Source organism: Crocodylus porosus, unplaced genomic scaffold (genome assembly GCF_001723895.1).
Source record: "Crocodylus porosus isolate Cpor-Errol unplaced genomic scaffold, CroPor_comp1, whole genome shotgun sequence".
Classification (NCBI taxonomy): Eukaryota; Metazoa; Chordata; order Crocodylia; family Crocodylidae; genus Crocodylus; species Crocodylus porosus.
Genome location: NW_017728928.1, coordinates 12775462 through 12796962, shown reverse-complemented (window position 1 = coordinate 12796962; position 21501 = coordinate 12775462). Strand labels below are relative to the sequence as shown.

At 47.3% G+C, this 21501-nt stretch overlaps 3 protein-coding genes across 7 annotated transcripts in view; 1 reads left to right on the top strand and 2 right to left on the bottom strand.

Annotated features, from left to right (window-relative positions):
• Positions 1 to 1414: 1414 nt before the first annotated feature.
• Positions 1415 to 17303, bottom strand: CDK3 (cyclin dependent kinase 3). 3 transcript variants are annotated; one of them, XM_019542614.1, is made up of 8 exons: positions 17216 to 17303; positions 11808 to 11957; positions 10752 to 10829; positions 7001 to 7121; positions 6225 to 6395; positions 5353 to 5454; positions 3644 to 3847; positions 1415 to 2339 (listed from the first exon to the last, which is right to left on the bottom strand). In XM_019542614.1, exons 2-8 carry the CDS (start codon positions 11933 to 11935, stop codon positions 2214 to 2216), a joined length of 930 nt encoding a protein of 309 aa, XP_019398159.1. In that variant the 5' UTR covers positions 11936 to 11957; positions 17216 to 17303; the 3' UTR covers positions 1415 to 2213. The 3 variants fall into 3 exon arrangements, with proteins under 3 accessions (XP_019398159.1, XP_019398158.1, XP_019398160.1); XM_019542613.1 differs by lacking the exon at positions 17216 to 17303 and adding an exon at positions 12868 to 13009; XM_019542615.1 differs by lacking the exon at positions 17216 to 17303 and adding an exon at positions 12906 to 13006.
• Positions 15915 to 21071, bottom strand: TEN1 (TEN1, CST complex subunit). 2 transcript variants are annotated; one of them, XM_019542616.1, is made up of 4 exons: positions 20962 to 21071; positions 17519 to 17628; positions 17216 to 17373; positions 15915 to 16123 (listed from the first exon to the last, which is right to left on the bottom strand). In XM_019542616.1, exons 2-4 carry the CDS (start codon positions 17605 to 17607, stop codon positions 15987 to 15989), a joined length of 384 nt encoding a protein of 127 aa, XP_019398161.1. In that variant the 5' UTR covers positions 17608 to 17628; positions 20962 to 21071; the 3' UTR covers positions 15915 to 15986. The 2 variants fall into 2 exon arrangements, with proteins under 2 accessions (XP_019398161.1, XP_019398162.1); XM_019542617.1 differs by lacking the exon at positions 20962 to 21071 and adding an exon at positions 20650 to 20671.
• A 131-nt stretch (positions 21072 to 21202) lies between these two features.
• Positions 21203 to 21501, top strand: part of ACOX1 (acyl-CoA oxidase 1) — a 35774-nt gene continuing 35475 nt past the window's right edge. For both annotated transcript variants that reach the window (XM_019542607.1, XM_019542606.1), the window contains exon 1: positions 21203 to 21402. In XM_019542607.1, the coding sequence (XP_019398152.1) occupies positions 21294 to 21402 (109 nt within the window). In that variant the 5' untranslated portion in view covers positions 21203 to 21293. The remainder of the gene's footprint in view (positions 21403 to 21501) is intronic.

The window sequence follows — 21501 nt, the reverse complement described above, 5'->3', positions numbered from 1 at the left end:
TAAGTTTGGTCACAAAGAGGCAGTGTGCTGAAGCTGACTGATGCTGTCTTCAGTCCCCTATGCCAGGGTTAGGTTTGAAGCTCATTAGTAGCAGGCCTCTCCTGACCCCAGGCGTTCCCAATCAGCAGCGGACAGTTTGTGGAACCAGAGTAGAAGCAGCAGCCTCACGCTAGCACTTCAGATGTTTCTGTGGGGTCACAAGCTCCCTGCAGCTAAAGACTTGGAAACCATGTGTAAACTGCCCCAAGAACGAATGGCTAATTTTGCAAATTCAGATTCTTTTCTTCAGATCCTGAAACCTGTGGGTATGACAGCAGCTTCTCAGGTTCCCCATTCAGAGTAACCTGCCAATCACCCTGCCTATCAGGGGGACTACTTGAAAGTGTTTGACTGTCAAGCTGCATTGCTTGATTATGACTGGCCAGATAACTCTGTGATATTGCTTCTGCTTCTGGACTGCATGACTGTGGACATCTTTAAAATGTTCATAGAAACATTTTTTTACCAGGAAAATGTGATTGTTCAAATGTCCACAGAAAGCAGACAGAGCACTGTCCAAACAAACAGAGCTCAAAACTTGATGTCCTGGTTACAAAGAATCCTTTTGCTACAATTCATCCCTATTTACTGAGCATTGTGCCTCAAAAAGCTGGTAGCTGTCACTTGAAATATAGCAATATCCCAAATATGTAACAGAAGCTGAGCTGCAGGAAGTACTTGGCCATCACCCTCTTGTTAACAAAGAATAGACTGAAATGTATTAATCCTGAAACATTGGCAGCTGCTTCCTTGACGTTCTCTAACAATAATGCTTTTTTAAAAATCTAATTTTGGAAATGAGAGGGCTTAGGCATCCCCACTGGCTTTTAAGTCCCTACTGTAACTACAAGAATTATGGGTGGCTATGTGGAAAAGGTCAGTTGTTCAGTGTTGTTTTTCACTGGAGAAAGATGGCTAATAGCTCCTCCTGGTGTATCGCTGCAGTCCAGGCTTCTGTTGTAAGTCAGAAAAATGTTGCAATAGGTGGAAATTACAGAAAAACTTTTGCTGTTGAATTTGGTCATCGGAGCCTCTCTGGTCCCCTTCAAAAGGGGAAAGAGCAAAGAAATCATTTGAATCCAGTGTGTCTCAGTAAATCAGATTTCAGTCTTCATTGGCTTGTACTAGTTTTCATTGCAAGGAAACCTAGTTCCTTCATGCAGCTGAACTGCTGGTCCTGCAGAAGGATCTTCCTGTCATTGTACAACACAATATGGATGACACTGCAGCAGTTACCAACACAAAGGGGTTGGGGAGGGGAAAGAACAGTGACTGGAGAAGGTGACAGTATATACAGGACCTGACCGACTTTGGCTTCTTTTCCCCTGGCCCATGTGAGCAACTAACCCAACTGAGGAGTCAATGAAACATTCAATAAAATTTCTGAACAATCCCAAGTTTTTATTTTTTCGAATGCAGAAAGGAATTCTGCATCCAAAGTTAGCAATAAATCTCTTCTGAAAGGAGAATGGTGAGAACTTTTCAAAGCCAAACAGTGGTATTTCATATGGAACATCTTGCAACAGCAAGAGGAAAATGAGGATTCTCCAAAACTGCATTACTTGACTTTTCCTACTCTTCAAATGCTTTTGACTACCCCTTTTAGCAAGTGGAAGGTCATTCTAGACTATTTTAACAAGGAATTAAAACTCCTAACAATTTAAACACAGCGACTCATCAATGCTAATGAAGCCCATCCTTATTAATGGTGGTGTGCATGGACCACTTGCCCTGAACCGAGGTCAAAGACTTCCTGATGTTTGGAAACTAAGCCAACAAATCTCTTTGCAACATCTGAACCACAGTAGTAAGTGGGCAGTAAACAGGTGCTGGAAAGAAAATCTACACTGCACTGGGCACTGCTGGCCAAGGCATATAAGCATATAAGCTAGTCTCTATTGTGAGTCTCCTGTTTTCCCAAGGATGGTGCCATCAGATCGATCCCCATCACGAGTAACTACCTCATAAAGACAAACTAACATAACTTAGACCAACATTGCTCTGCAACAGGCTGAGAGCATCCGAAAACGAGAACTACCCCCCGCCTTTGTTTTTTTATAAAACACAGGCATTTTAAATTTAGGCACTTCCCCTGCTAAGTCACCAAAGAGGCCAAATGTGCTGACACTAAGAGCTCTGTGTTAGGATGCAATGCCTTCTACACACCTATAAATCTATCTGTAGTGTCTCTGCAGCCCACTCTGGTCTTTGATGTTGTGAGGGCTTTGCTGAAAGAAGTACTGGTGATTCAGGGCTGCTTTGGCTGAAATGCGCCTGCTGGGGTCATAAAGGAGCAATTGCTATAAAAGAAAACCAAGAGGATAGTTAAAAAAATGTTTAACATTATCACAAGATTATTAACATCCTTATACTAAATGCAAAAGCTCTTGAGTACTGCAAGCCTGTGGCATTCTCCTCTAGCCTCAAAAGGGGGTAGGTAGCCTTTTACAGTGCCTTTTACCTGATGACCCCAGAGGCCTTCATAGGCTTAATCAAATGGGGTAAAATTCCAGTTAAGTCAGATATACTGATATCCCATTTTACCTTCTCTTTCCTCAATCTGTAAGTGATTAGGCTAGGATAATTTAGTGGCAGTGTGGAATACAACCTAAATAAGTTGTTCCTCTATAGAATTCCCAACCATCAAACACACTTTCCCAAGCATTTGAAAAAAATAGATACATTAGAAAGCCCGCTATGGACCAGAGCTATAGCCTCCGCCTATCTGAGTTTAATTAGACCAGGCACCCTGTGTTCCTTTTAGTATGGCTTGAGCACATGCAGAGGAAGAACCTGCTCCAGATAAACACATGTAGGCCATATTGCTACTGTTCTACTATATGGGACCACTGATCAGTACTTTATACATCCCTGCCCACTATGTAGCCCCATGACCTTCCATCCAAAAATACCTGACAAAGGAACACCAACTGGTTTACCCACTTGGTCACCTAGCAGGTTCCACTAAGTGATGGTAATTTTAGAGGTGTAGGATTCTCTTACTGTATGCTGCCCAAGGGGGAAAATCTTGTGACCATAGGTTGAGATAAATGCAGCCTTCCTGCAACACATTGCAATGTAACACTTGGCAACCTAAGTCAATAGCTCTGATGCTGAAGATAAGAACAAGCTTCTATACAGTTACTTTACCTGCTGGTAAAAAACACAGGTGCATTTTCCAGTGCATGAGCTATAGTGACCTTAATAACAGGGATAATATAGGATAAAACCCACTGCTATTCTAACAGTTCTGAGCCGTTTGGTTTAGGTGCATGGAGATGGGCAGTAAAAGAATTTTAATAGAAGAGATTTATAGATTAGGATTAAGAGACCTTTATGAGCATTATTTGGACCACCTGCATAATGCAGACCATAGCCCTTCACTCAGTGACTTGTGTATGCAGACTAGTAGAATTAATCCCTTTTCCCAAACTGCATCTTTTGTGGCCAAGAGATTAAACATATAGCAGCAGACTTGGGGCAGGGGGAACCCCCAAACGCAATCTGCATATGTGTAACTTCAGCCTGAAATGCTCTCTCTTTTCTGCCATACCTAAAAGGTTTGACATCAGTACCTGCTCCACCCCTTTACCCTTCCACTCACTGCCAACAGGTCTCTTCCATCCCGGTCCAGATTGGGAACGATTTCCTTCATCTCTCTCCTGGTCCATATGGGAAAGTCCCTTTTATAGTCAGGAAGCTGGGTTACCCCTGGCCACGCGGCCTCGGTGGGCGTGCCCAGGATGCGGAAAATCCGGAAAAGCTGGTCGATTTCGGAGTCCCCCGGAAACAAGGCTTTTCTAGTGACCTGGGAACAACACACATTGCTCCTTCATACCTACGCGGCTGCCTTTAAGCAGCTTCCTGATCAGAACAGTATTCAGCTGTGATGGGATGCTCGTAATACCCCTGCTGCAAGGGCTCACAACTCAGGAAGGATGTTGTGATCCTGAAAGCAGTGCAGTAAGTTTGGGAGAGTGAAAGAACGCTATGCCTGCCTTTCCCCTTTCCATTTCTCCTCCACTTGTTCTTCTTTTCCACCCACATGTGCACACAGACACTCTTCCCGATCCCATTCTGTCCCCAGCACTCCTGCAAGGCAGCTGCCTTCCATGGACAGCTCTGTTCCCTGACAACATCTCCAGCTTCTCTTACACAACAGCACCTTCTAGTGGTAGCAGCATCTTATTCCCTGTTTCAGGCCTTGCTATGAAGAATCTCGGTATCTATGGAAGCAGGAAGAGCTAACCCCATGTGAGTGAAGCTCCAGCTCTCTGCAGGCTATGGTGTGAAGACCATGGGTACAGGGGAACTGCATCTCTGTAATGCAGTCATCCTGCTGCAGCCAGCTGCTAGGAGCAGGTCCACCATTGCTCAGAAGGCAAACACAGAGCTCACATGGGGTTTGAAGTGGTACCTCAGTCTAGGGTGACCACCTTTTCAAAAGGGGAAGGCAGGATGCATGCCTGCCTCCCCCCAGCAGTGCCGGACCAGATGCAGCCTGCCCGTTGCGGGCTCAGGGCTATCTGCCCTGCTGCCTTTCCCTTGGGAGCCCAATGCTGGCTGTGCACATCCTGTCCACCCAGCAGCAGGGGGCACAGATCCACTCCACTGCCCTTGATGCTGTTGGGTGGGCAGGGGGCACCTTGCCATGGCAGCACAGCCAGCAGAGGGCTCCTGGGGGGAGGGCAGCAGGGCAGGCATCTGCCCCTGCCCCATGCACAGATCTGGAATGGCATGTGCCCCCCATGGCCCCCACCCCCTTGAAGATCTCCATCCTGTTCCCTGCCCCAGCCCCATGTACCGCCCTGGCTGGGCAGCATGCCCAGCCCCTGCCTCACTCCCTCTCTCACTGTGGGGGCCTCGAGCTGTACCCTCTCCTCCCCCCCTGCCACAGACTTACCTGCAGGGAGCTGCTCTCCATGCTTCCCAGCTGTATTCCCAGCCATGTGCATGTGTGCAGGCACACATGCTTGTGGTGTTTCCTGTGTCCCACTCCCAGCAGCCAGCCTGAAAGGGGGAGCCCATCATTTCCTGTGGATCCCTGCATGAGGCTGCAAATTTGGGACAAATGCTGTCCCAGAGTCATGCAGCCTGGGATTGTGAGGTGAGGTTCCCATTGCAGGACTGTTCTGCCCAATTAGGGACAGGTAGTCACCCTACCTCAGTCCTGTACTGGCCCCACACCACAGGCTGCATGTGTAGACACTGCTGCCCTCCTGGTTGCCTTTCTTGTGAACAGAGTGTGTTCTGTCTTACCCAGGACAGTGATAAAGGTATAAACTGGACCATTAGGAGTTAAACGCACTGTACCATTTCTGCAAAGATACAGCCAATGCTCCAGATGTCCACCGCAGTTGAATAGTATTTACATCCCAACAAGATCTCTGGGGCCCGGTACCACAAGGTCACTACCTGCAGGAAACCAATTTTCATTGTCAGGCAAGCAAGGTTCCCTGCATTTGGCATGGGCAGTTCCAGCATTAATCCACATCCTCTCCATCCATGTAAAGGGTCAGCAGACACATGAACTGTGCAATCAGAGCATGGCATTTAAATGCCCAACACAAAGGTTTCATAGGTTTCATAGATTTCATAGACATTAGGGCTGGAAGGGACCTCGGGAGATCATCGAGTCCAGCCCCCTGCCCAAAGGGCAGGAAGTCAGCTGGGGTCATAGGATCCCAGCAAGATAAGCATCCAATTTACTCTTGAAGGTGTTCAAAGTAGGTACTTGAACCACCTCTGATGGAAGGCTATTCCAGACCTTGGGGGCTTCAACAGTAAAGAAAGTCTTCCTTATGTCCAGCCTGAAACGGTCTTGCAGGAGTTTGTGACCGTTCGACCGCGTTATCCCTTGGGGTGCTCTGGTGAACAAACCTTCCCCCAGATCCTGGTGGTCACCCCTGATAACCTTATAGGTGGCCATCAGATCACCCCCGAGCCTAAGCTTTTCCAGGCTAAAGAGTCCCATGGCTCTCAGCCTGTCATTGTAAGATCTGTTTTCCTGACCTCTGATCATGCGTGTGGCTCTCCTCTGGACTCTGTAATTACTGATAGGCACGTTGGAGGATAATCTATGAATTTCTACAAAATTGAAGAATTTAAACAAAACAAATTAGCTAAGAAGACAGCTAGAGATACTGAAATGAGGCACCGTTGATGGGACGGGACCCTAACATTACCTCATGCGTGTAAGTGCGCAAAGGAACTCCGAAGGCTCTCGCCAGACCAAAATCTGCCAGCTTGATGGCTCCAACTTCATTGATAAGCAGGTTCTGAGGCTTCAGGTCTCTGTGAATGACTCGGTGCGAGTGACAAAAGTTCACACCCTGCAGCAGTTGGAACAGGTAGCTCTACAGAGGGGAGATTCGACACGGATGCAGTTGGACATTGTGGAAGATTTGGGTGTCTTAAATTAGCATCCTTAAAACAGGGGAGTCCTCTAAGCATGTGGGCAGCGCCTCTTTGGAAAACACTGCATTATAGCAATGCAACCTCTGTCAGTCCAACTCCAGTCAGACTTGTTACACGGGGAGTAGGGAATCAAATTTCAGTGGTGATACCAGAGGCACAACCAATATTTCAATGCTCAGCATACTAACTATTAGCAGCTCTTCTGAATACATTTCCACCTTCGGTTTGTGGTCAAGCAAGCTGAGAGCACTAGAAGTGGCTGGGAAAATTAATATACTGAAAGGTAATGCCTAGAGGGTTTTCTCTCCTCCCTACTCCCCCACAAGATGCACCAGGTTTAGTCACCCTGGGTCTGACCTGCCAAGTTAAGACACTGCAGCTCTGAGTGACTTCTGCATTGGAGCTGGGAGCTTAAGGAAAGTCTCTAACAAGATCCAACAAATAGCTGAGCAGTTCTGATTCCCGCTGGTAGAAGGCAGCAAGTCTCAATGCTGCCCACAGGCATTTTGCCCAGGAAGCACTCCGGCTTCATGGAACATCATACCTTGACCAAACTCAGCGGGAGCTCTCCTGTCCAGGACGAGTCCATGTACTTCTTCAAGTCCTGATTCAGGTACTCAAAGACCAGATACAGCTTCTTCTGACTGTGCACTACATCCAGAAGCCTAGAAATGAAACACAGCTATTGCCAGAAGAGCAGAGCTTACGTCCTGCTTCTCACACTGACTCTGGTGACACTCCTAGAGAGAGAAGGGGATGAAATCTTTCTTTTATAAGTAGATCCTTTTCCAGGCAGGCAGGTCACGATTGTCTTTGGCTGACTCAACATACTGCATGGGCACCTGCATTCTTTCACCTCCCAATGCAGACCAGCAGGCATGGGTGTGTCTAAATAGCAGCAATAGTAAGTATGGAACAGTAATGGTCCACATCTAAGCCACTGGAGATAAACTGAAGTCATCTGCTGTAGAAAAGGCCATTGGAAATCATCTATATCATTTCTCTTTCAGCTTCTTCTCTTCAGCGACTGACCATAATACAATTGTGCTGGTTTTCCCAGCATCTCCCTGGCAGCTCTCTAACCCTTCCACGTTCCAGCAACAGCAACTGGTTTGTAAATGAGACCAGAGGGCCAGTTCCAAAAGAGGTGAAAACAGGTCTAGCTTCAGGGACAGAGCAGCAGCTGAGGAGCTTTTTTTTCCCTTTTTTTTTTTTTTAAAGAAACTTTTTGTGTTCCAAGTCAAATCAGCCAAATCAAGTCCAAATCCATGAGTCGGTTCAGAACCATAAGTGGCCCTACAACTGGCAAACATCCTCCACTCCCACCAAGGGCTTCAGATATTTCCAAAATCTTTTGGTGGCCATCCTATGTACAGGCTCAAGCCCAGAGGCTCGGGGTTTAGATGACCCCAAGTTTTGCCTGCCCTCAGCCATATGGCCACAGGAACAAGCTAACAAGAAGCCTCCCATTTCCATAAAAGGGGCATTAAGTCCCAACACCTTGGCGGGTACTAAACCATGCCAGAAGAACAGTTATCCCCGGGAAGCTTAAGAAAAACTGCCTTCTTGGACCCAGATACATGGTGTTTCCCCTGCCAGGTAAGCAGCAACTAAGGAGCTGGCCTGCAGTCGCTGGCAAGACTGGAGGGCAGGGATAGGAAAGGTCTGAAACCCATCCCTGCCAGGTGCACGGACAGTGCTGAAAAGGATAGGAAAAGGCTGATGAAGGTAAAAACAAAGCCAGCAGGAAGGGGCATTACCAAGAAGCACCGCGCTGCTGCAGTCCAAGCAGGTCAATCTCAGAGCAGCAACTAGTGCTTGGATTTCAAGCGGTGGGGGAGAGAAACTGTCTGAGAAAAGCCTCTAAGTGATAAATGAGTCTAGGTCAGAAAAACAGGACTGTGGCCAGGCAGTTCAGGGTAATTTTGGCAAGTTCCCAGTGCCCTGTGGGTTGGGAGCCTGGTGCCGTCCATCGACAAACAGGGTGTTGTGTTTACTTGTGATTGCTACCCCTGATTACAGTTACCTGGAAGCATATGTATGCCACAGGTCCTGAAATGGTAGTTCCCAGCCACGCTGTCTGAGGTGCAGTTTTTTTTCTCCATGATCTCAGCAAGGAGACTTATGTTAACAGAAGGACAAAAAAACTCAAGGAAATTCCCAGGCAGGATGGAAACGTGTATTACAATTCTGAATAGAGGGGGAAAAAACTGCAGAAGGAAAAAGAAAAAACCCATTAAGCCAACAGAGCTCTAATCTTGCCCCTCCGGGAAACCCCCCCAGCTACAAAAACAGCTGCAAGCTTTTCCACTGCCTTATATCATGGGAATGTTCCTACAGAACAAGAGGTAATGGTCTCACATTGCGACGAGGTTTTATACAATGGATGACTGGAAGAACTTTCTGACTCTGAGGGGGATTAAGCGCTGGACCAGATTCCCAAGAGAGATTCTTCATTATTGGAAGATACTGAGTGGAGGCTGGACAACTATTTAGCTAGGATGATTCTGCCTGAAGTAGGGGGTTGGAGTAGGTGACCTCCTGCGGTCCTTTCCAGCCCTACATTTCTATGATCCTGTAACCCCCACGGCCTTTGATAAGTGCTTTTATCACTTGAAAAATAATTACATGCATTGTATAGGTAGACTGTGAATAGAAAATAATTGTTGTAAGTGATGGGAACATGTCTTGGCACTTGCCTTTTAATAGCCAAACCTTTTTACTTGACATACAGGAGGTGGAGGTCATCTATTTACCTCTTCCAGTGTCCTGCTTGACAAAACTGAATGAAATCAGTAGTAGAGAAATCTCATTGCCATTTTGCCCAAGTAACACAATTCCATAAGCAGACCCCCACAGTGCTTCTCTTCCAGTATATGAAACCTGTCAAAGACTGGACAGTGTCTCTTGCACAAAAATGCAGGACAGTGGCTGGGGCAAGACTGGGTTGTGGTAACAAGACTGCTACAAGAAAATCAAACTTCACTAATGGCTTGCAACCCATTAGGTGTCAAGGCAGTGGAGTGCTTGCAGTACCCAATAGCAGACCCATGCCATGAAATAATAAAAGTGATGGTTAAAGTTGTTGGCAGTGACCTGACACACTCATCACATGCATCTAGCTAAAAAAGCCAAAGAAAAGGCTGAGCTAGAGAAGGCAAGGAAACTACATATGCATGTCTTCTTCAGTTGCTAGTTCAATTGACAAAAGACTAAATATGCATCTCAAGAGAAACCTGTAAAAGGTACAGGAAAGATGCCCTGTACATGACAAATGCACCTTGCTCATGTTTCTCAAAACAGGCATCCAATGTCTAAGATGTTACAAATGTCTCAACCATATAATGTCTGGAGTTTGGTAAACAGGCCATCACCAGTAACAGCTACTGCAAATTTGCCCCACTGATAAACAAATACCCCAAAACAGGTCTGGTAATGCCTCTAAGCATCCTGTTTGACTACTCGAGACCCATCATCTGTAACTAACCTATAATTGCAGTAGCTGCAGAGACGGACAAGTCTTCACACCTAGGCAAATCCAAAACAGGAGCCAGGCAATTTAGCAGTTGTAATATGATGGTCACCCTTTTCCTTCCTGTTTGTTCAGACTCTAATCAGCCAACTATCAAGGAAAAATGCTTTGAAGCTATACAATTAAACAGTATAAAGCAAGACAGAACTGCCAACAAGGCATGGGCAACTGGTGCTGCCCTAGTTGGGGGGGGGAGCATGTTCCCCCCAGCAACCAGCCAGCAACCGGGAGGCAAGAGGGGGTCCCCCATGGCCAGTCTCGATGACCCGGGGGGGCCCTACAGCTGATCTTGCTGATCGGGGCGGGGGAACGACCGCTTCTGGAAGCGCAGTGACCACTGCTTGCAGGGGGGCACCGGTGTTCCCGCCAGCCCACCAACCCATTGCCTTGCGGCCAGTCATGGGGTGCACCAGTACTCTCAGGGGGTGCATGTGCACCCCCGTGTACCCCCTACACATGCAGCAAGGTGTGTGCAGTCCAGGGAAGACCAAGAAGCCATCCTGCCACCCAGACGATAAGCAAAGGATCCAGGCTGTGAGGCTGTACAAGAACTGCTTCCTGCCTGCCTTGGATAAAGACCTCTTTGCAGCTCAGATCATACAAGGACTAATACTTCATTTTATACTGGGAAAGAGTCTTTTTCTGTCATTTAGTTTTGTAGCTTGTTGGCAGTTATTAAAGCAAGCCTTTCTGCTATTCATCAACTCTGTCAATTCTTAGAGCCCTAGCTTTAAAAACCCATTTTTAAGTGCAACACACTTACCTGACTATGTTTGGATGCTTAAGTTCCTTGAGCAGTGAGATTTCTCTGATTGCTGTACTGGGAACACCTTCGGTCTCCCTGTGGGGAAGACAGGCTCTGTGTCATGGTACACTCACTGCAACCCCATAGTTCTCCAGGTATATTACTGGCGAGACGCCGATGGATGTAACTCCCAGATGTCTTCCATTCTAGCCTTTCTTTTTTGGAGGACACTTACTATATAAACCATAAGGTGCTTTGACTTAGGAGCTCCATTAGCCTGTATCTACCTGACTCAGACTCAGAGGGTCAGACCAGATGAAGATGAGCGAGACACCCAGCTGGGACCAGGTTTCCAAAAACAGCCATAAATGACTAATGGGATTTGCTCGGTGAGGAGCTCTCTTGAAAGCCAGGCCTTTATTTAGATCAATTAAAGGGAGCCTGTTAGTCCCACTGGCATGGACAGGGTCAACTCAGCTGCGTGTCAACAGGGTTTGCACGTAGTGTACGTGTATCCACACCAGCGAGACTGGGGTTGCAAAAGCCCTGCTGAGGGGGGCTGAGGAGACAGGATCTTGCAACAAGGAGCGTAAAACCCTGCAGTTTCTGTGGCTATCTGAGGTTGGTTGGTTGCTCTCAGGCTAAAGTACATTTCTTGTTGCTAAGACTTTCAGTCAGCAGTACTGACCAGTCGTGCTGGACTGATGACCCCGGGGAGCTGTAACCAGGATTTCAATCTTTGCCAATAACGCACCATACATGACATTGGCTGGATCCTAGCTCTAAATTTTGATTTATGCTTGACTAGGATAATTGCTTTCAAGTATGACTGAGCTGCCGCTTTCTCACTGATTGAGATTTCCCCCCCTTTGTGTGTCCAAACCTGCCACAGACAATCTCAGCAGGGCACTCTCGTGGTTTCTTCACGCTGTGAGGTGCTCTGCATAACCCCGTTACAGCAGGAGCTGCATTTTGAAAACCACTCCCAGCCCTACCACAGGGTGACCCAATCTTTTGGCTTCCAGCTCAGAATTCGTGGCCTGGGTCTCCGCTTAGTGGATTTCAGACACTCACGAATCGAGACGGATTTTCTTCAGAGCCACCAGCTGCCCCGTCTGCTTGTTCCTGGCTTTGTAGACCACGCCATAGGTTCCTTCCCCAATCTTTTCCACCTTCTGGAAGACCTCCTGGAACATGTCCATGTATCTGCTTGCTGCCTTGGATCTGCAACGTGCCCTCGATGCATTAGTAGGGGTTCCCCTTTGCCATTTTTCTTGGGCATTGCATTCTAAAGAGGAGGACGTCCTGGCTTCTGTACCTCTACCATAATGTTAGATAAGCAAAGGTATTGCCTTTAAAAGCTTGCCACTGTAATACCCTCGTCAAACCTCTCCTAACCCCTGCAGATCAACTTCCCGTTGTTAAAATATCCCCCAAAGAGCCTCACATGTACACGACCCTTCTTGCACGTCTCCCACATTAACCACAATTGACAAACCCATGAGCCCTCAACATGCCATGATGTCTTCCCAGTCTAACGGCACTTCTTAGAGCAGTGCTGCTATACAAATAAATAATGCAAGCAGCCTGTCCAGTATACCAGCAATTCGTTATGTGCTCTGGTTTGGGTTCTGAATGCAAGCCTTGGTATATAGAAATTCCCTTCTTTGATCAAAAAATGGGTTCTTATAAGATAAATATGCTGGAGAATGGGTCTAGATGCCAAAAGCCTCGACTGATCCTGCCTCATGTCATCTCCATCTTTTTCCTCCCGCTGCCCATAAATTGCTTTTTACCCAAGACTCCTCCTGTGCCTCCCATATCCTACACAATATTGTTCCTTACCATTCACCAGTTCAATAGTATTGGCTATTTTTTCTAATGTTTCTAATGGTGCAAAATCCGCCTCTGCGTGCACGCATTTCCCAACCACACTAACCCTGTACTGAAGTTCCTAAAGTCCATGCTCATGCCTGTAGAAAACAGTCGCCACTGCTTAACTTCCCTGTGCTGTAAAGGCAGCACTGTGCTTTACTGATTTCAAAAATTTTTGCACGAACAGCGGGCCCTGCAGCCTGTAAAAGGGATGGATTTGCATTCATCTGCCTGCCCAAGGAGCTACCGAGGGAGCTACATTGCTTGGGTAGTGCTCGTGGGCAGCCTGGAGCTTGCCTGTTCAGCCACTGCATGCAGCATGAAAGCAGCTGTCCCCAGCCCGATCCACTGGCCTTCTGCTTGCCATGTGCCCTTCCTCCCATCTACTGAATCCCTTAAGGGTCAAAACTCATCTGGACTCTCACTCCCCATTTGATTTCTCCACAAGGGGGAGATATGCATGCAGTGCAGCATAGAGGGCCTTGAGTGCTGTCCCCATAAAGGAAGGAAATTTGTACAGCTAATGGCATGGAGGGGAAGGGAACGGCATAAAGAGGCAAGCAACAGCAGAAGAAACAGACTCTGATGTGGTATCAATGCAGCTCATCGTTCCAGTAATCCGGATCAATCTCTCTGTGGACTTAAAAATCATGGGAAATGGTCAACTGAAAAGTACAAAACAAAAAAAAAGTGGAAGATCAAATGATAGTCTCAAGGATATGAATGTGGTCTCTCTGGCAAGGAGCAGCTGAGACCTGCAGATTGCAAGCTCTCTGGAACCCAGATGTTTTGTTCTGGGTTTCTACAGCACCTAGCCCAACAGGCTCCTGGTATTATGGATGCTATCTGAACACTAATACATATTAACGTCTAAAACTTACCAGCCTCGGTACCGCTGCTTTCTCTGACATTTTGAAGAGACTAATGGGGCGAGGGGGAATAACTTTATTGGTCAGTCTGAAAATCAGTGGCCTTTGATACGGAAAATGCTGATGAATCTGTCTCAAGAGGCTCAATTCCAATGTAAAGCCTTGAAAACAGGCCTCTCGAATCTTCACTGCCTGTGTTAGCTGCTGTTCTGTGTTCTGGCTTCCTCTCACATGCTCCTTAACTTTGTAGGATGGCCTGCTCTACATGGACTGGTACGACCCACCCAGCACCTGAGTTTTTTGGCATGGAAGGTAAGACTACGCATTAAGGGTGACTCAAAACAAGCCCTTTTGTTCCACTGCTGGCCTATTTGCTCAAAACCTTTGCTACCCTAAATAAAAGCAGCAGGAGGTTACCCAGAAAACCTCTATGGAAAATGACTAGTAAAAGTTCTGAGGACGTTCCTCACCTGGACTTTGGAGGAACCCCGAGAGCCTGTCTCTGGGCTTAGACTGAACTCGGAGCATGCTAGGACAATGCTGTGGGAGTTTAATTACTACGTGGGAGAAAAATGCAAGGGAATGTCATCCTTACAAATTTAAGGTAAATCTTATGCACTCAATGTCAGGAAGCTTGTATCATGGGACACCACATACCCCAATATCCTTCTGACTTCCGTCTTGGGAAACCCGTCACTAACATTCCCCCCCCCCAGTGTATATTCACCTCAGATGTGATGAGCTGAAGAAATAACTGAGAGTACAAAATTTTCTGCATTGGGCTTTGCAGTGTGTTCTGCTTTCTAGCTCACCTAAGACCTTGGTGTTCTTGTCACATCTCTCTCTTGCAATCACAACTATTCTCTCCCACGCCCTACTAGTATTTTTCTGTCATTTATAAAAAGGGTGGCTTTAGTTAAGCAAGTGTTTTGTGCTGGGTGCCCTAAAGCTAGACAGGCCCTGATTATTTCTCATATCCTCCTCCTGCTGTAGCTCTTCCAAAGCGCAGTCCCCTTGAAAGAAGCTTTTATGGACCCATTATTTTGAAAAGAAAAACCCATGCAGGGTTACAATCTACCACAGGGGTGGGCAAAATGTGGCCCACCAGGCCATTCTATCTAGCCTGCGGGGCCCCTAAAATTTTTAGAAAATTAATATTTATCTGCCTGTCATGCGGCCCTCGATGGCTTGCTAAAACTCAGTAAGTGGCCCTCCGCCCAAAATAATTGCCCATCCCTGATCTACCATGTCATCGCTGGGGATGCAGCAGGGACAGATTCAGACACCCTAGCATGAAAAAGTGTTTTTTAATCCATCCCAGGAACAGGCTGGATGCTTTCTTCATCTCTATTTATGAAAATCTCAGTCCAGAACATAAGAAATACAATAACAAAAAAAACCCCAAAACAGATTTGGTTTTTTAAAAAGAAAAGCCCCCTTTTCTCCCCCATACCACTCTCTCTCACCGTAGTTCTTCAGAGGCAAACAACTGGTTAAACTCTGTCCCAGGGTATTGCAAACTTGTGTTTTGGAATGGATTAGGGCATATTCTTTCCTCGGGTATGCGTGCAACTCTGACTGCTGTTCAAAGGCAAACACTAGCCACTCTTCTCTCATGCTGCGTCTACACTGCAGTCCAGAGGGGTGTTTGTAGTATACACAGGCACACCCGAGTCAGTTTTAATCTAGCTGACTTTGAATCCTGAGAGCAGTGGACTCACAGCAGCATCTGGTGTACGAGTATGCCTGGGTCTGTGATATATACTTGTCAGCCAAAATTTCTGCTGATACAAATTTGCTATATGTATGTGAGCTACCCCAGGTACATCTTGAATGTACCAGCCATGCTTCTATTGCACTAAAAATAGATCATCACCTATGACTTTATACAGGTTAGCTCTGTATTTGCAACGTATGGCTCAGGGCATCAGCCGCTTAGTCCTGAAGACCTGGGCTCAAATTCTAATTCAGAGCTTGGGTGACAATGTATTTGGCCTCCTGAATGGAAAGGCAGTTTTTCTTTCTCTACAATCTTATTCCTCGACCAGCTTAACAACAGAACAGTGAGAGTTCTGGGAATCAGGGCTGTGATACAGTAATAGAGTCATGTGAGCCCGAGGCTGGAAGAGCAGAGTGTTTCCAGTCCAGCGTGAAACGTACTGGCAGATCTGAGGGGCAAAGCAGCTTAAGCCACAGTTATCCTCCACTTTAGTCACCCACAAAAAGTTGGAGGTGAGAATATAATGGGGAAAAGCAACCTTCTGAGATTGCTTAATATAATAGGGAAAAGCAACCTTCTGAGCAACAAAATCCCTAAAGGTGAGTCCAAGTTTTGGGTGCTCTGAGAACATGCAACAGATTGGAAAGAGACAGTGACTTCAAAATCAAATGAGGAGCTTGTAATGTTTACATGACAAAAGACCTTATGGCTAGAGGGCAGGTGCTAGATTAGATGTATTGCCTAAAGCTAGGATCCAGCCCAGCAGCAAGTGTTTGCAATAGCAGGATGCTAAGAGGCATTGCTCTCCACCTGCCCCTGTCTGTCTTGGAAATATTTCCTCTGCTCCCGTATGGCTTGCTCCAGCATGGACAGATTCATCCCTTCCACACATGTCAGGACTCGAGCCTTCAGCATGGGCCCTTCACCTGTGAACAGAAAATAACTAATGTAGTTTTTCTACAGGAAAAATGTTATGGAGCAACTTCCAGGAAGTACATAAAGCAGAAGAAAGCTGTAGTTGGAAAGCCCATGGAAAGTAAGGCAGAGATGACCAAGGACACAGTTTTATATAGCATCAACTGGAGCATGACCCAGAGTTGTTGGTTCTGACCCTTACAGGTTGGGCACAACTCTCCAGTTTCTCGGCCTGTTCTATCTCCATATCTGCAAGAATGGGGATAATTTGCAATAGCAGCACACAATTAAAAGCAAGTCTGTTTGCAAAGTGTTTTGAGATGGTTGGTGGAAGCCAGGAGGAGTAGTATTGTATTGCAAGTCAGTTATGTAATGCAAATTTCCAAGTGTCGTACAAGGTAATTAAGAACTCCGGTGATTATTTTTTCCCTGATATGACCTGGAACAAAGCCATCCAGTTGCTTTTTGCAACCCCTATAGCCCTTCCAAGACTCTCTCCAGAAAACAGCTAAGCCTATCCTCCGGGCACCCTAGCAAATTATACTACAGCAGAGATTGGCAACGTTTTTGGGCAAAGTGCCAGAAACACCCCAACCTCAACTTGTAAGATGTTGGTGTGCCAGAGGCAGATGGGGGAGCTGCTCCTGGTTGTGGTAGCACAGCCCCGACCGCTTCTCCGTCATAAGAATACAAACTCCTGGAAAGCCGCTTCAGGCTCAATTCCAGGAAAAACTCCTTCACAGTCAGGGTGTCCAGACTGTGGAATAAACTCCCTCCAGTGGTACAGTAGTGCAGTCACCTACCCTGGAAATCTTCAAAAGAAGACTGGACAGTCACTTCACTGGTGTCACTGGACCCCAATTGTCTTTTCCTGCCTAGTGCAGGGGGACCGGATAGTTGCTTTGGGTGGAAAAGATGAATAAAATATGCCAGAGGCTAAACTGGAGCATACATCAAGTGCCCCTTCTCCCCTCTCCCCTCATGCTGGCAGCACTTCTAGACCTGGGCAGGTCATCCTTCACCCAGATGTTGCCTCCCTCACAGACCTGCCCAGTGCCGAATGAACAGTTCCTTACCCATGTACAAGGCAAACAAAGACATACCATCCCTCTGTTCCATGTCTCCCAAGGCCACATACAGGGACCCAAGCTGCGCTTGGAACGGTTCCACAAATTTGGTGCAAACACGGACCTGGTGCTGGACTGAGTTGCGCTGGGCTGTGAGGATGGCTTCAGACTCGGCCAGGTCATAGCAGTGCAATCTGAAAACAATTGATTTGCTAAACTCAGCTGCAACAGCCCTCAGAAGTGAGCTGAGACACCCAGGATATGAAGGAAATGCTGAGGGGAGGAAGAAGTTATGGAAAGAAAGAGATGGCCTGGAAGGAGTCTGGGAACAGCACTCACCTGCCAAATGTCCTCAGTGTTTCCCCAACCTGGACAGGTCCAGAATTTATCTCCCAAGGGAAATAATATATGCCAGGATTGGGCAGCATCTTGCACAGCTGCTGCAAGTCCTATAAACACACAAAATTCAAGGCAGGTGTTTGAAGGTTCACAGGATTCCCTTTATTGACTCCCACATTTTCCTAGAACTGCCCCCCTTATGTATACAACGAAGGTCCACCCTTGCCTTTCATATCATATTTAATTCATTTTTGCTAAGTTCTAACTATAAATAAGTATCTTCAAAGTGCTGCACACTTCGGTGCATCCCCTCAGCAACCGCACAATACAAGTATACTTATTCCAGGTCTACGCATGTCAAAGCTGAAGAAGATATACTGAGGCTGCCGGAGGCCTCCAAGGACTCACAAAAGCTAAGGCTAAAGAACTCATGAGCTTTTGGGTCCCACTGCTGTTATCAAGCCTCTAGATTGTGGCTTCTCTTAAAAGATCTTGGAGACCCGCTGAAGTATGTGAATGCAACACTAACTACACGGCTTGCTGGTGACACAGCATGAAGCTTACAATATGAGCCAAATTCTGAATATTTTCATTCGGTGTTTTTCAGGCCATGTTTGGGTCACAGGGAGTACTGCTGGCTGGCTTCCCCACTAAAAAGCCTTGTGTCAGATATAAAAGGCCATTGACAGTCTCTCTTCATCCAGATCTCTTGTTTCCAGGGCTGTCCCATCTCAGTGCTGCAGGAAGAGAGGCTTATCATTATTTGGATCACAACTTTCCAAGGGATGTATGCAGAGAAAAATAGGGTGTGAGAAGTGGTTTGCTTCAATATATATCTATGGCAATCAGGCTCCATAACAATATTTAAGAACTCTACAAAGACTTGCAGAGATCTCTCTCCAAGAGGCCCATCCTAAATCAACACAAGGACTCAATGGGCTGTACAGCCCAGAGTCTATGGAGTAGTTATTCCTCAAATCAAGCTCTGATTCGAATCGCTGTAACAACAGATCAAAGCGAGACACCCCATGGCTTCTAAACTAGAGCTTATTTCTCTGTCCAAGATCCCCTTCTGCTGTTCCAGTGCCCATATGCACTTCCTGAGAGCAGGTGCCTCAGACGCCCAGGCCTGAGACAATGGGAAACAGAAGCCAACATCATTGTGGGCTGGAGGAAGAAGAAGCAAAGATCTCGATGCCATTCCTGGAGAGCTTGAGAAAGATGAGTTGAAATCATGTCTCGGCAACTCAGGCCTGAAGGGGCACATTAAGGTCTCTGCTTCCCTCATATCCACTCAAGACCTTAATCAAGACAGAGACAGCAAAATACTTCAAACAGGCTGGAAGGCAAGGACAGATCCAGGGGGGTGCAGTGGTGCAGTTGCACCCCACACCCTTCCACTCCTGCTCTACATGAACTTTAAAACCTACTGTCTGGGAGGGTAAGTGGCACTTCTGTTGAGGCTTCTGGAAGGCTCATTATCACCTCCCTGTTTCCTGCTGATCTCTCTCCATTCCTCAAGTACTAATGACCCTTTTTCTCTCATAAGTATTGGACCCTTTTTATGTTCCATAATTATCTTTTCTTCTGCAGTTTTGCTGTCTGTTAGCCATTCCTGGTAACGTCTCTTCTATTTCACAGCCCCGCAGACGCCTTTTAGCTCCAGCTAAAAAACTTGAGTGCAGTAACTAACTCAGATGTAAAAGTAATTGACAGCGAGGTACAGGGGTGGATCCACTGGTGCACACCCCCTTTGATTCCTGCTCTACCCAAAATTTAAAACCAGCTGCCTGGAAATGGCAGCAGCTTTTCTGTTCAGGCAGCAGAGAGAGAATCAATTGAATTCATATGTCATTATTCATATGTCATAAACTCTTCATTCTACAGGTGTGAATGACCCTCTCTCCTTTTGAATGATCTTTAATGGTTCCACTAATAAAGCTATCCTTTGTTCTGCAATCCTGCTGTCTGTTAGCCATAGCTGCTCCTAGTAACGTAGCTCGCAGATTGCTTTCAACTCTAGCTAGAAACATTAACTCAGGTATGGAAAGAACTTTCAGTGAAGCACTGGATGCATTAAGATGTTCAAGAAGGCTTGATTTTGTTTTATGAATCTGAAAGAGAGGCACATATAAGTCTAATGACTTACAAGACTAATTAAAGTCTTTGCTCTTGATGGCCCACGAATCAGGCTGGCCTTTCTTTTGCCTTTGGTGTCTCCTGGCCAGTCCTGATAACCTCCCTTCTACTTCACAGCCCTACCGTCCATTCTAATTTCAGCTAAAAGCTTTAACTCAGGTGGGGTAACATTAACTTAGACAAATATTCACTTAGGTGTGGAAACGACCAACAGCAACAGCAATGTGAAGGCTGCCCTGTGAAAAAGCTAAGGGATGGTAGATCATGTTTCCGGCACCCGAGAGACATATGTTAAACCATAACACCAACAGGGCTAAGAACACAGGTATCTCTGGACTACTTTGGCACAGCTGGTTGCATTTTTTTAATATAAAGTGTCATGCATTATAAGGACAGGTTGAAGGAACTGGGTTTATTTAGTCTAGAGAAGACCAAGAGGGGATTTAATAGCAATCTTCAGCTACCTGAAAGGGGGATCAAAAAAGGATGGAGTTGGACTGCTCTCAGTGGTGGCAGATAACAGAACAAGGAACAATGGGCTCACGTTGCAGCAAGGGAAGTTTAGATTATATGAGGAAGAATTACGGGCATCTATACACATATCTTTGTCTACACCAATGCCTCGGAAATCCAGCGTGTCGAAGCACACTCAATTAATCGAGTCTGCAGACACGTGAGCTGACGCACCCAGCGTTGCATCGCATGCATTTGTATAAATGGTGAAGTGTGCATCATTGCTGAGAAAATGGCAGCAGCATGCTTTTTAACTAAAATACCTCCAATGTATTTTAGTTCAAGAGTGCCACCGCCACTTTCTCAGCACTTTCACCATTTATACAAATGCAAGCAATGCAGTGCCAGGTACTTTTGAAAGCATCTGGCACCGTGGCACATACATGCCTTAGGAAGGTAGAGAAGCACTGGAATGGGATACCCCAGAGGGCTGATGGCACCTCCATCTTTGGAGGCTTTTAAAACCCGGATAAACAAACCCTTAGCTGGGATGAGGTAGTTGGGGCTGGTCCTGCTTGGACTAGCTGTGACCTCCTGCAGTCCCTTCCCACCCTCATTGTCTATGATCCTATGAACCAGTGACGTTACACTCATTTTAGTGACGTTGCATTTGTTCCAGAGACGTCACATCCACCTTTACTTCACTCTGCAACACCGTAACGTAACGTAACGCAACGCAGCCCAACCCCGCCCCGCCCCCGATCAGTAAATTTTCTCTGGACCAGGAGCAGGAAAGCAGGTTCCCCCCTTGCACAGCTCTAAAGGAGGGGTCCTCTCCCCCGCGCCCTTACCTCCACTCCCGCCTCCCAGCGCGTCCAATCGCCGCCGCCTCCGGCTCCCACGTGACCGAGTTCCGGAGCTCCGCCCCTCTCAGCAGCGGCCACGTGGGGGCGGGTCTCGCCCAGCCAGAGCCTCCCCCTGATTGGTTCCTCCAGGCAGTGTCCCCGCCCCGCCCCCGGGGGGGAGGGAGCGGAGGATGGAGGCACTCGAGCGTCACGTGACGGCGGCTCCGCTGGACGTGCGGGCTGAGAGGCGGGGCCTGGCCGGCAGGTCGCTCCCGGCTCGGTCACCAGCGCGCACCTCCGCCGCCGCCGCTGCCGCTGCCGCCGCCATCATCATCACGATGAACCCAGACCTGCGCAGGGAGCGCGAGGCGGCCGCCTTCCAGTCCGAGCTGCTCACCCACGTCCTGGACGGCGGCGCCGAGCGCACGAGCCGCCGCCGCGAGATCGGTGAGGGGAGCCCCTGCCCGCCGGCCCGGGACGCCCCGCGCCCCAGGCCCCTCCCACACGCCCTGGGAGACCCCGCCCCCTCAGCCCCCCACCTACTGC